The sequence below is a fragment of the Balaenoptera acutorostrata genome, chromosome 11 (genome assembly GCF_949987535.1).
Source record: "Balaenoptera acutorostrata chromosome 11, mBalAcu1.1, whole genome shotgun sequence".
Taxonomy (NCBI): domain Eukaryota; kingdom Metazoa; phylum Chordata; class Mammalia; order Artiodactyla; family Balaenopteridae; genus Balaenoptera; species Balaenoptera acutorostrata.
Window position 1 is genome coordinate 7521400 of NC_080074.1, and position 14025 is coordinate 7535424.

The 14025-nt window shown below is 45.0% G+C and overlaps 1 protein-coding gene across 1 annotated transcript in view; it reads right to left on the reverse strand.

The window, feature by feature from the left end:
* Positions 1-14025, reverse strand: part of MEI1 (meiotic double-stranded break formation protein 1) — a 68287-nt gene that overhangs the window by 41738 nt on the left and 12524 nt on the right. The window contains exons 10-17 of the mRNA XM_007189124.3: positions 13643-13742; positions 13381-13515; positions 9151-9265; positions 7862-7953; positions 6919-7060; positions 5217-5328; positions 1617-1677; positions 201-298 (exon numbers count right to left, since the gene is read on the reverse strand). Coding sequence (XP_007189186.2) covers positions 201-298; positions 1617-1677; positions 5217-5328; positions 6919-7060; positions 7862-7953; positions 9151-9265; positions 13381-13515; positions 13643-13742 — 855 coding nt within the window. The remainder of the gene's footprint in view (positions 1-200; positions 299-1616; positions 1678-5216; positions 5329-6918; positions 7061-7861; positions 7954-9150; positions 9266-13380; positions 13516-13642; positions 13743-14025) is intronic.

Consider the following 14025-nt stretch of genomic DNA (forward strand, 5'->3'; position numbering starts at 1 on the left):
ACTGTTTTCTGATTTATTATCTCACCTCCCTAGGAAGCAGCCTACAGTTCCATCATTCCATGATTCCATGGTTCCTCTGGGTAGCTTCAAGCAAAGGTTTCTTATTACTGTACTGACTCACTACCCAGTCAATCAGCAAGGCATCCAGACTCTAAAAGACCACCACAGACCTCATGAGTGGTCAAACTACAGCATCTTACCTTCTTGGGAAGGTGGTCCTGTCTTCTCTGGAGCTGAGAGGAGGTTGATGCACATGTAGTAGAGGAAACTGGAACACACCTGGTTTAGGGCTGAGTGACTTAGTGGGAGAAGAGGAAGATAGAACAAGAGAGGACATTGCTACTTTGGCTGGGACAGCATTATCCCTGCCGTGTACTGGGGCACCACTGCTTTGTGCCAGAGCGCAATGAAATTCTAACCATGGCCCTGGTAGAGAAGGTCTGGAGGTAGCTGTGAACAGTAAATATGGAACCTGCTGCCCACAGATGTAACTTAGGCACTTGGCCCATATAGGCATTCACTAAAACTTTCCTGAAAAAAATAAATCAAGGAGGGCTACTAAGCTCCAATTTAATAAAACATATAGGGCTTCCCTGGTGGCGCAGTGGTTAAGAATCCGCCTGCCAATGCAGGGGACACAGGTTTGAGTCCTGGTCCAGGAAGATCGCACATGCCATGGAGCAACTAAGCCTGCGCGCCACAACTAGTGAAGCCCACGCACCTAGAGCCCATGCTCCGCAACAAGAGAAGCCACCGCATGAGAAGCCCGCGCACCGTAACAAGAGTAGCCCCCACTCGCTGCAACTAGAGAAAGCCCGTGCGCAGCAACGAAGACCCAATGCAGCCAAACATAAAATAAATAAATTTATTTTAAAAATAAAATAAAATAAAACATATAAACAAAAAAGTCCTCCTGGGTCAGGAAAGGGCTGAGGAGTACTAGAAAAAGAGGAAGCTGTTGAATCCAAAATGGGTAGCTGAGGAGAACTACAAACATCTAAAATTGTGACTTTGAATCCAGGTGGATCCCTGTATTCCCTCCTGAATGTTGGTGTTCTATTCGGAGATATGGAAGGAGAGCTAGACACTGCACTGAGGTCACCTTGAGGACTGCAGGCAGTAACAAGTGGAATCTGCTGAGTAAATGCAGAGACAGGTGGCAAATCAAAAATGGGAAGGCACGGAAGGCTGTCCTAGAAACCTAAAGAGACAGACTGAGGCAGCAACCTCTCTACTTTGAACAAGAGAGTCTCTCCTCTGGAATTGCTGGGCTGGCAGCAACTAGAACGTGACTCTCTCTTGATGGACACAGCATCGATTACCCTGTGAGGGCCTTGGTTTCCTTGTTTGTAAAATGAGGGGTTAGACAAATGATCTCTAAGAGCCCTTCCAGTTTTGATGTTACAGGTGCCCATCCAAGAATCACATGGAATGAAAGTCTCATCAGAACCAGACAAGTAAAAGCTACAGAAGCCCATCCAGCTCGTACCATCAGCTTCTGAGCAATTCCCACACTGTGTCAATCCCCCCCAAGGTCCTATGACTAAACCACACCAATCAGAAATTTCCACTTGTCCAGTCAAGAAGGACACTTGTCCCCTTGGGACCATACATACCTCAGGCCGCTGCAGAACCTGGCCTTCAGTTCCAGGGTCAGCTGTATGAAGGATGAGGCAGCTTGGGAGAATTGAGAAGAAAGCAGAGAGCAATTTAAACTAGACTTGTTACAGAAACTCCCAAGTCTGGGTGGTACTAGTTCTGGAGTCACACAGACCCGGGTATGAAATGTGCTCCATCTCTATCTAGAAATGTGACTCTGGAACACTTATTTAACTTCTCTGAGACTCAGTTTTGATATCTATACCTCGAAGGTTGTTGTGAAACTAAGTAAAATAAATGAATATAGAAGATCTAACAAATACTTAGCTCAGAGTAGGTACTGAATAAAAGTCCATCTTCCTTTCTGATGAACAGTCTGCATTAGCCGGTGACCCTGGCCCAGGTCCCTGCACTGCCTGACTCTCCTAGTCTCCCCGTTCCCACCCCGCCCTGCCATGCAGCTCTCTGTCAAAACTGACCTCTGTCCTGTCCATCCTTGGTCCCTGTAAAAGCAGGATTCTTGACAAGAGCTCCCACTACACCAGCTCCAGGGCTGGGGATAATCTTATTCTATCGCAGGGCTTCTGGTAGGGAATTAATCCCTCAGAGTTTCATAGCAACTTTCCAGGACAGCAGTTTAACCCATGGCTCCCTCAGCAGGGGAACGCCCAGTTTGCCTGCTGGAAGGGTTCCTCGTGGTGCAGACTCTCAGGGATCCAGAGTTTCTCCACCCCCGACTTCAGGTCTCTGCCCCCTCTTGGCTGGCAGTGCCTGCTTCCCTCTTTTCTCTTGCTGTTTGGGCCCTGACCCTGTTCTACCTGGCTTCAGGCTACATAGATCTCCCTGTAATCACACTTTCTCTACATGCCTTGCTCTGTACCACTGCCCCGCTGGAGATCTACACTTCTGAAGCTGCACCCATTCAGCGCCCCAAGACTGGATTCTCTTGGCTCTTCAAGTATGGCAAGCAGAAAGAGCAGATGAAGGGAAGGAAAGGAGTATATGTCAGTTGTCACAATGACTAAGAGGTACACTCATTCAGGAAATCTACATATGTTGTCTCATTTCACTCCCATTATTATCACCATGTTCTAGTTGAGGACATTGCAGATAAGAAAATTAATTTGCCCAATGTCAATAAACAAGGGATGGTTATTGCACAACCCATATGTGCTAATCACAAAGGTCCTACTTTTTCCCCTCTTCCACACAGCCTCCTACCCTCTCCTAGAAGTTCCTCCCACTTCCTACATGGAATAGCTTCCTAAGGGTTTCCTGTACTCTGTTCTTTTCCTAGAGAGAACAAAGATACCTCTGAAAAGCGACAAGGGACCTCTCCAGGATGACCCAGACCATCAATCAGAAACTCCCTCAAAATCCCACATCAAATATACAGACAACTGCAAAAGGTATGCCCCTCAACTCCCCAGCCCTGGATCCTGGCCCCTCTCCTTTCCAAGGACCTTGCTCTGCTGAGTACCCCTGGATCTCTCTACTGCTCCTTCGTATACGCTGCTAACAGAATAAGTGTTTCCAGTCTTAGGGGGTAGTAAAATCCTTCCTAACTCCATGTCCCCTTCCAATTACAGCCCCAGTTCTCACCTCCCCCCTTACACCAAACTTACGGAAAGATATGCCTATTTTGTCTTTACTGCCTCACCTTGCACTCACTCTTCAACTCATTACAGTCTGGCTTACACCCCAACCACTCACGGCAACTGCTCTGGCCAAGGTCACCAACAGCCTACATGATGCCAAGTCCAATGTACATTTTTCAGTCCTTGTCTTACTTGACCTCTGGGATGCATCTGACACTCATGACCACTCCCTCATCTACAAAACTCTCTTCACTTGGCTTCCCTAATGTCATCCCCTTCTGGGTTTCTTCCTACCTCTCCAACCATTCCTTACCAGTGGACTTTGGAGTAATCTGTTGCTCCTGACCACTAAATATTATACTTTATTTTGTCTTGGTCCTTTGATCATCTCATTTTACACACTCACCATGAGGAATCTCACCTGCTCCCCACTAGAGACTCAGCCCCACAAGGACAGGGGTCTGTTTTGCTCACTGCTACATCCTCTGCCCTAGGACAGTGCCTTTCATGTAGTAGGTACCCAATAAATGTTTGTTGAATGATTGAAAGGCTGGATGCTGAAAACTTCTATATTTATTGTAAAGAAAAAATGCTGCCTGCTATTCCAATTCTACAAGGATCAAGCCATTAGCCAATGCAGTTGCTCAGCCCACCAACAGTGTGCCCTGAGAGGAAGTCAGGATGGGGAAAAACAGGAAACATTCTGTGCTTTGGATATACTGGCCCCTAGATAGTTAAGATGGCTATCTAAGGAAAAGTTTCAAATGACCCCAGATTCTTGCATCTTCCCATACACAAAAAAAGGCACTAAAATCATTAACTTGAGATGTCCGTTTTTTGTGACTAGCAGTAATCTTTTTATGATTGACTACATGTTTTCCAAGCAAAAAAGTTCATATATATTGTGGCTTCTCGCTTACCTCTTTGGAGCAGTTCCTCAGAGCTATCTGAGAGGCTGTCTCCCGGGCTATAGTCCTCAGCAAGGTCCCCAAATAAAACTTAACTTACAACTCTTACATTGTGCGTTTTTCTTTCAAGTGACACTATATTTAAGACCAGATGTTTCCCATGACCTCAGACATAGTCAATTACCTACCAAAAAGCTCCACTGGGACATCTCACAGGCATCTCAGAGGTACCCTGATCCAAACTGATCACACCCTCTACTGCCTTCCCAAACCAGATCCTCCTCTAGGGAGCCTCCACTCAATAAAAAACACCACCACCCACCTAGACGGCAGCCAGAAGCCAAGGCATTACCCTAAACTATTCCCTCTCCCTCATGCCCTACATCCAATCATTCCACCACAGCCCACCCCCCCACACACACACATACTACCTTACTTCCTAACACCAACCTGATTTAATGCAAGAGGCTGAACTTCTTGCCTCCAATCTTGCCTCCCTCTAACTCATGGTCCACACTGTTCCAAGAAGGATCTTTCTGAAACAGCAATCTGAGCCTGTCACTTTCCTTCTTTAAGACTCAGTGCTCCCAAGATAAAGTCCAAATTCCCAACACGGTCAACAAGGCCCTTCACGGCTGAACCCCGGCTACCTCTCCATGGTAGACTCCCCGCTGCGTGCTACGTGACAGGAATAAAAGAGAAGACAGTAAATGATAATGGTAAGGGGCAGGCATAGCCTAAAGATGAAGAAAGCAGGCTCTAGAGCCAGATTAGACTCCCTGAGTTTGAATCCTGGGGGAATTCAAATCCTGCGGGAATCTGAGGGAATGTGGAGTATGAGAGTAATTAGCGGAAGGAGGTCTGTTGTGGGCTCTGAACTGGAACCTTCTTCACATTCTCAGAGAAGTATCAATTAATTTGAGAACTGCCTTTAAGGACTTTTGATTGATGGATGATATACCCTTCCACTCAACACTAGGCAGAGTGTGGATGTTGATTCTGAATGAATACATAAGCCTCCCATCCACAGGTTATGCACTCTTTAAGTACCCTGAGCAGCTGCCTAAGGTGCCTGCCTCCCTCCCAACTTCCACACTTGCCTGCTGCCTACCAAGCTTCTTGGAGAATTTCTCCTTCATGTGGGGGACGATGACAAAAAGGCTGTGCAGAACTGAGAGGAAAACCTCCATCAAGGCTGGATGAGTGGCCTGTTCCGAGTACCTCTGCAAAGAACCAAGAGGGAGAGCACAGTCCTCCAGGACTGAGCCTCTGAAGAAGAAAGAATGTCAGCAAAAATTGCATCATCTAGCAATGGGAGACTAAATTCTTTCATTTCAAGGGCACAAAAAACGCTAGGGGACCTGAAGTCACAAGCCTGCATCCAAGGCTTACATCTTCTGCCACTTAATAAATTGTTCAAGATTCATTACCTCTCCGGGCCTCTACCAAAGAGTAAAACAGAAATAACAAGTCTTACTTCCCAGAAACAACTGATATCTCATGTGTAAAAGGCACCTTCTAAACTGTAATGCAGAGTGACGCTCATGCTTCTAACATATAATAATTTACAAACTTCCTTCACGTTTATTTTTCATGTGATCATTGAACAGAATCATGAGGCAGCCTGATATGGTAGACAGAGCTCTGGATTAAGAGTAGAGAAACTTGAGTTCTATTTCAAGCTCTGTACGAAGTCGCTGTGTGCCCTTGGGTCAGTCACCCCCTCCCCTCTCGCTGTTTCAGTTCCCTGTGTGTAAATAGGCAGGGCCTCAGGGGCATGGTTCTTACAGATACTTTTCATTTGGTTTTCAAACCAAGTTTTTTTCCACTAGAAAAGTAATACAAGCGCATTAAAGAAAATGTGTAAAATACAGAAAAGTAGAAAGCAAGAATAATACAATAATTCTATGATCTAGTTCTAGATCTAGCTCTAACGCTTCATAAATCTCGGAGGAAGGCAGAGCAGATGAGGAAGGGTTACTGTTAGTGTGTGCCAATCAGGGCTGCAACCCCTGGCTCCTGAGAGTTACCCACCTGAAGACCCTGGCATGCTGCTTCAGAGGATTTTTCAAGGAAAAGAGGCTCTCTCCTGTCAGAACCAGGGGATGCTCCCCTGCTGCCACCTACTGTTCCCAGTGGGTATTTTGGAGGTGTCCTTTCCCAACTAACAGTGGCTCCTCACAGGCTCACAGGATGTCCAAACCTCAAAGAGGACGAGACTCACCCAAGATCATCTGCGCAGTCAATAGCTCTGCACCCCGCTCTTCCTACTATCTCCATCTCAGGTCAGCTCAAACCCAGGGCTCTCTTCAGGTCTCTCACCTGTCATTTTACAGAACTCACATATGTGCTCCTTAGTGAAGCCTAGATCAGACACTGACTGCTACTCTTTGCTAAGCAGAAAAACACATAGGTTCAAACCTCAGCACTGTCATATACTTGCTTTACAACCATAGAAAAATGACAACCTCATCTTTAAATTGGGGGAAATGATAGGACCTATTTCACAGGGTCACTGGGAGGGTTAAATTATGAATATAAGGCATTTATCACTTCATAAACATTACCTATTTATTATTTTATTATTACTGCTTTCTACTTTTTAAGAGGCATCTATTAATCTATTATTTACAACAAAGCACTGTACTGTGATTTTAAAACCAAAGGAAAAGTGGCTGCAAGAACAACACTGCTACGACTCTCAGAAGGTCCAGTTGAGTAGTCGAGTCACTGTCTTGTGCCTCTCAGCCTGGCTTGCTCTCACATTCTTCTCCTCCCCAAGCTTCACGCTGTCCAAGGCTCAGAAAACCCACCATCACCATGGGGATACACAAGGAGTCACAGGCACTGAGAAGAAATTCTGAGAAGGCCTCCAAGGTGTCTTCTTTCTCAGCACTGGGAGCTGTGAATGGATTCTCCTGGGCCGAAGGCTCGTTCTGGAATTCCACAGCCAACCTGAGAAATCAAGGTGTGGGTAATATCTACAACTACCTATGCAACATAAAGGTTAGAAGCATCCTCCTAGAGGGATACCTGAGCTCAGGGCTCAGGGAAAGTATCCCTACCAGCAGATCTGGAGAAAATTCCAGAGGCCTCAGTGAGGGAGAACCTGGTCTTTGGTCACCTCTTCAGCTTCGTGCTCCCTACCCTCTCTCCCATAACATATGACTCATCCACCCTACTACATGTATTTCCCTGAACATACTATGCTGTTTGCTGTTTCACATCTCTTTGCCTTTACATATGCTGCTCTCTCTACTTGGAATGCCTTCCCCAGATTTGTGACAATGTAATGAATGCCACACATATAAACAAAACTGTCTCTTCCCCAAGAGACTGAGCTCCTTGTGGGTAGAAGCTAATCTGACTTACCTTTCTACTCCCACTATCTAGCACCAGGCCTGGCACACAGTAGATACAACAAATATTTGTTAATGTGAGCTGAATTAATCCAACAAGCATTCAGTGAACACCTATAGCACTAGGTTACTTGGGAAGAGGAACAAAGCTGAGTGAGATACAACCTCATTGCACAGTAACAAAAACTTCGCCAGGAGGGAATCTTTAGAAACCTCCTCCACATACCCATTCCACACCCCACACGCATCCCCAGCCTCCATCCCAGCCAAAGTCCTCTCACTACACAGCAAAGCATCAGAAATCAAGTGTTGCTTCTAGAGCTTCATCCTTTGTCCGATTCCTTTCTACACCCACCCTCCATACTACTACTTCATCAGACCACAGAGGGCCCCTCACCTGCAGGCATTTCTAAATCCCTCCAGAGTGCTCAGGAGGAACCTTCCTCTTCGAAGAATGGCCTTCTCTGAATCTCTACTGGAGGCATGGCCCTGAGGTGAGAAGGAAAGAGGGTAACCTATTGGTCAAGTACCTACTCCGTGTTCTGGTCTTTGCTTAGAGGACTACAGACTTCTTCCTCTCACACTGGAGTCTGGCATTCCCATACACCTAACACTTTCCAGGGGATGTTAGGTACATCCTCACAAATCCAGCCATCTAATAGCTCCTTTAAAAAATGGTAGAAGAGGGCTTCCCCGGTGGCGCAGTGGTTGAGAGTCTGCCTGCCAATGCAGGGGACACGGGTTCGTGCCCTGGTCTGGGAGGATCCCACATGCCGCGGAGCAACTGGGTCCGTGAGCCGCAATTGCTGAGCCTGCGCGTCTGGAGCCTGTGCTCTGCAGCGGGAGAGGCCGTGATGGTGAGAGGCCCGCGCACCGCGGTGAAGAGTGGCCCCCACTTGCCGCAACTAGAGAAAGCCCTCGCACAGAGACGAAGACCCAACACAGCCATAAATAAATAAAAAAATAATAAAATAAAATTAATTAATTTAAAAAAATTATTAAAAAAAAAATGGTAGAAGAGGAAACCTTAACCACTTGTCTCCCTGTGAAGCACAGGACTGGTTCTTGTTCTATTATTTGCAGAAAACTGTCACAGGCTAGTGGACAATAGCCTAACTGGCTATAATGCCCATATTATTGCTCCAAAACACACAAAAATCCCCACCGCATCAGGCATGAAGAGCTTAGTTTCCAAAGTTAATCCTGAAAGACATAATCAGCACTCACATTAATAGTATTTCTTCTGATATTTTAAGTCCATGGACCATTAAAAGCCAACAATTATGACACACTGCACATTGGTCAGATTCTAAGATTATAGCGAATCCAGCCTTAAATAATTTTGTGAGCATGTTTACCATACCTGCTTGGATGATATAAAAGACAAAGTGTGTAGGAGGCTTGGGTACAAACACCCTGGGATTTACTATCCAAACTCAGGTCCTTGCTAGTTTTGGACCTAAGAGAAAAACTATTTAACCCCTACGACTTCAGTGTCATAATGAGGATAAAAATTATTAAGCCCCACAGTTCCGCAGTTAGGAAAAAAAATAACATCTCACTGTAGGTGTGTGTGCATGAGAAAAACCTATAAAGTGGCATATAAAGGTAATGCAATGTACTAATTAGCTTCCGAAAACACATTACAGCATGATCTCCAGAAGAAGCAGGCTGCAGTGCACTGACCAGGGGCCTCCAGTTCAGCGGGGTCTGGGAAAAATCTGCACACCGGCTCAGCATGGCTTTGAGCAAGGCCTGTAGCTCCTTGTACAGCACAGGTAGAGCACTCTGATGGTCCTTCCTGCACCCAGAGAGACAAAGGTAGGCCTATGGTGAGGTAAGGGTACTCCAAGGTACCCTTAGGTTCTCAGGCAATGGGGGACAGGTGGTAGATCAGAACACGGGTCCAGGATCTGATATGATAAAAACCCTTGCTCCAACACTTATCTGCTGCATGACTTCGTGCACATTCTTCATCCTCTCTAGCCCTCAGTTTCCTCATCTAGTCAATGAAAGTTAATAGTACTCTCCTCATAGAATTATTCTAAGGATCAAATTGGATAATGTATGCTAAGCACTCAGCACGATGTTTGCTAGATAGTAAGATCTTATAAATGACAACTAAGGCTATTATTATTGTTATTAAAGATACAAAAGGTTTTCTCACTGAGAAGGGCCTCCCAGTTAAAAAAGTACTATCTAGAACAGAAGGTGGTCACTGTTCTCAAATAAGTGATAAGCTATCTTGGGGACGAGAGATCAAATTTGCTTTCTGTTTCCTTGATGAGGAAAATCAGGATCAATAGGTAAATGTTATCAAGGACCCAGATCTTATTTAAGGAATATAAGGAAGAACTTTCTAAGAGTCAAAACTCTATAAAGGGGGCTTCCCTGGTGGCACAGTGGTTAAGAATTCGCCTGCCAATGCAGGGGACACGGGTTCGAGCCCTGGTCCAGGAAGATCCCACATGCCGCAGAGCAACTAAGCCTGTGCGCCACAACTAGTGAGCCTGCGCTCTAGAGCCTGCGAGCCACAACTACTGAAGCCCGCACTCCTAGAGCCTGTGCTCCACAACAAGAGAAGCCACCGCAATGAGAAGCCCGCGCACTGCAACTAAGAGTAACCCCCACTTGTCGCAACTAGAGAAAGCCCACGCACAGCAACAAAGACCCAACGAAGCCAAAAATAAATAAAATAAATTTTTAAAAAAGAAGAATGGGGCTTCCCTGGTGGCACAGTGGTTGAGAATCCGCCTGCCAATGCAGGGGACACGGGTTCGAGCCCTGGTCTGGGAAGATCCCACATGCCGCGGAGCAACTGGGCCCGTGAGCCACAACTACTGAGCCTGCGCGTCTGGAGCCTGTGCTCCGCAACAAGAGAAGCCGCGATAACGCACCGCGATGAAGAGTGGCCCCCACTTGCCACAACTAGAGAAAGCCCTCGCACAGAAACGAAGACCCAACACAGCCATAAATAAATAAATAAATAAATAATAAAATTAAAAAAAAAAAAAAGAAGAAGAATGAAATAATGCCATTTGTAGCAGCATGGGTAGACCTTGAGATTATCATACTAAGTGAAGTAAGTCAGACAGAGAAAAACAAATATCATATGATATCGCTTATATGTGGAATCTAAAAAAAAAATGATACAAATGAACTTATTTACAAAACAGAAAAACAGACTCACAGAGAACAATCTTATGGTTACCAGGGGGAAGGGTGGGGGGAGGGATAGATTGGGAATTTGGGATTGACATGTGAACACTGAGAGCAATCTGCTGGGCCTTCTAACAGGCACTCCGTTAATTGTATATAGTGAAGGCTTGATTTCCCCTTTCCCTCTTCATTTCTGGAAGCTCTAACTTTCTATCCTACATTGATTGTCAAGCCCTGGTTCTGCCATCTTTAAATTCTTTCAACAGTTCTCACTCTTCATTCCTCCTTCTGGTTGTGCTTCCCAGAGATCCTCTGAACCACTCCACCTCAGAGGGACCACCTCAGTAAAAATTCTGAAAAATTAAAGTCAAAAGTAAAATTATCTAAGGATTAATAACCAGCCCCCTCCCCACAGCTCTCCACAATTCTGACCCAACCAGCTTTCTGGCTTCTTCATGTACTACTCCCCTTCACACAACCTGCTGGCCAGACTGGCTACCATACCCTCAGTAATCCCTAAATTGTCCTACCTACATGTTTTGGCCAACCCTGGTCCTTCCACAAATCTAGATCTCTCTCATCCCTCAGAGCACAGCTCAAATACTACCTCCTGCCTGAAAGGTGCTAAAGGGGCTACCAGTCCCCCATAACACTGACCTCCTGGGAGATTTCCAGCTCTGCATGGGAACTTCTGACTGACTCTGGCTCTTACTCTATGCCTTTGTTACCCTGTTGGTTTACTCATCTCACCCTTGTTGGGATTCATGCCCCAGATTTAGAGATTCAAATCCAGGAAAGGACAAAAGGGGAAAAGAGACAAACTGAAGCCATTATAATGTAAATGCTATTCTTTTCTTCAATTTTTAGAAGCAACCTAGAGTCAAGTGACAAAGACTTAAATATAGTTACAGAAGAGACTATAAATGTTAACAAACTTTACAATATAAAGTTAAAGGTATAGGGACTTCCCTGGTGGCGCAGTGGTTAAGAATCCACCTGCCAATGCAGGGGACACGGGGTTCGAGCCCTGGTCCGGGAAGATCCCACGTGCCGCAGAGCAACTAAGCCCGTGCACCACAACTACTGAGCCTGCGCTCTAGAGCCTGCAAGCCACAACTACTGAGTCCATGTGCCACAACTACTGAGCCCACATGCCACAACCACTGAAGCCCACGCACCTAAAGCCCATGCTCTGCAACAAGAGAAACCACCGCCACGAGAAGCCTGCGCACTGCAACTAGAGAAAGCCCGTGCGCAGCAACGAAGACCCAACGCAGCCAAAAATAAATAAATAAATTTATAAAATTAAAAAAACTTATAAAATAAAATAAAGTCCCCAGTGGACATTTCACTCCCCAGATCTTCCTTTTAAAATAAATAAATAAATAAAATTAAAGGTACAGCTGACATTGAGAAGTAGACGGTAAGGAGGAGAAGGCAAAGAAAGAGCTGGGGTGCTAATATACTCAGCTAACCAAGTAGGGCGTCAAGAGATACTGCTTCAAGTTGAGGGAACAAGAAACACAAGTTTTAAGTATATTATTTAAAAGTTTGAAAACATAACATAAATTAACATAAAGTAGTAACTAGCAAAAATGCCAAGGAAGTGTAGAGAAGACAAAATAATGTGACCTAAGTCTTGTTTTTCTTATTGGCAAGTCAGTGAATAATGTTCTAAATTGACAATAAAGAAATAGCATTACAAGCATATTGTTTAGATTTAGGGAGATAAATCACCAGAACTAAAACCAAAATGAGTTAAAATTAGTCTCCTTTAGGAAGTGGGGACAGGGGGCTGTTCCTTTTCATTATAAACCTTGTGCGTATTTTATTTTTTATCGCTTAAATATATTATTTTGTTAGATTTTTAAAAGGGAGGATGTGGAAACAAAGTAAAATTTTCTATATAAATAAATATGTGTTTCCTCCATTAGTTTTTTCAAGATATCAAGCATCTTACTAAGGAATGATTTCCCATCATGACCCTAGGATCGCTTAGTCTCACCATCCATTTTAACATCATTCATATACTGAGTATCTATTAGGAGTGAGGCATACAGCAGTGAAAAAAATGACATGGTCCCTTATCTCTTGGAGATTATCTTATATAGTGGAGGAGACACAGAACAAATGAATAAATAAGAACTGTCAAGTGTCTGGTAGGTGCTGTAATAGCCAAATGGGTCAGTTAGGGAAGGACACTCTGAATGAGACCTCAACGATGGGAAGAGGCCAGTCATGCAAAGATTTAAGGGAAGAGTATTTTAGGCAGAAGGAAAAATTAGTAGAAAGGAAGTGGGGGCAAGGTCTGGACTAAAACAAATGACTGAGTTTTAAAAAGTTCCATCCACAAAATAAATACAGAATAAAATCCTATTTAAAAAAACATGCAGAGAATTGGAAAGAACTCTTCCAAATTAAAAATATGAAAGCAGAAATAAAACACTCAATAGTAGGGCTGAAGATAAAGTCAAGAAAATCTCCTGGAAACTAGTACATAATGACAAAAAGATAAAAAACTGTCAGACAAAGAAAAGAAAGAAACAAAACAAAGAAAATCAGGTGACCAATCCAGGATGCCCAACATCCAAATGGCAGTCCCAGGAAGACAGAACAGAGTAAATAGAGCAGCAGAAGAAATAATTCAATGAAATTTCCCTGACCTAAAGGACAAGTATCCCCTGGAAGCTGCTCTGGCCTTGACAGGCCCTCGGGTACATGCAGGGGTGGAAAGTTCAGCCTGTCTGGGTCTCTCACCTCAGAAAGGCAGAAATGGCCTTCACTGCCTCGGCAGCCACCTCCAGCACAGGGCTGTTCACTGCCTCTTGGAGGGCACGGCCAGCATCTCTGCACATGGCTGAGCTTGTGAACAGCCTGATCTCCTCTGGCTGCCTGAGAAATTGTAAATGAGAAATGAGTGTGTGAACTCCTATCACTGACCCCACCAGGAATAAATACCTCACTTCTTTCCTTCTCCAGTCTGGCCCCTACAGGCCTGACGCTCCACTACTTTGCTCACCGAGTCAGGATCTGAGCAAAGAGCAGCAGGCCCTGCTTGTGCAGCTCGGTGTTGTTCATCCTCAGGATTCCCTGTAGGCTCCTCACCACTGACTCGATCCCTACCACAAAATGACATGGCAGAGGCCAGGGATCAGGGCTTGCTGGTTTCTTTACTGCCTTCCAGGAGAGATGAGAGGCTCTGGACAGCACATATTTGCTAGCAGCCCTCATGGAGCAGTCCTGACAAGTTGAACTGATGGGACAGGACTGTGAGATCTTTGAAGGCAGGCCCTTATCTGATTCATCTCTATCTCCCCAAACCCAGCACAACCCATAGCACGACCCTGGCATTCAAGGTATTTAGTCAATACCTACCGGCTGAGCTTCACCTTCTCTACTACA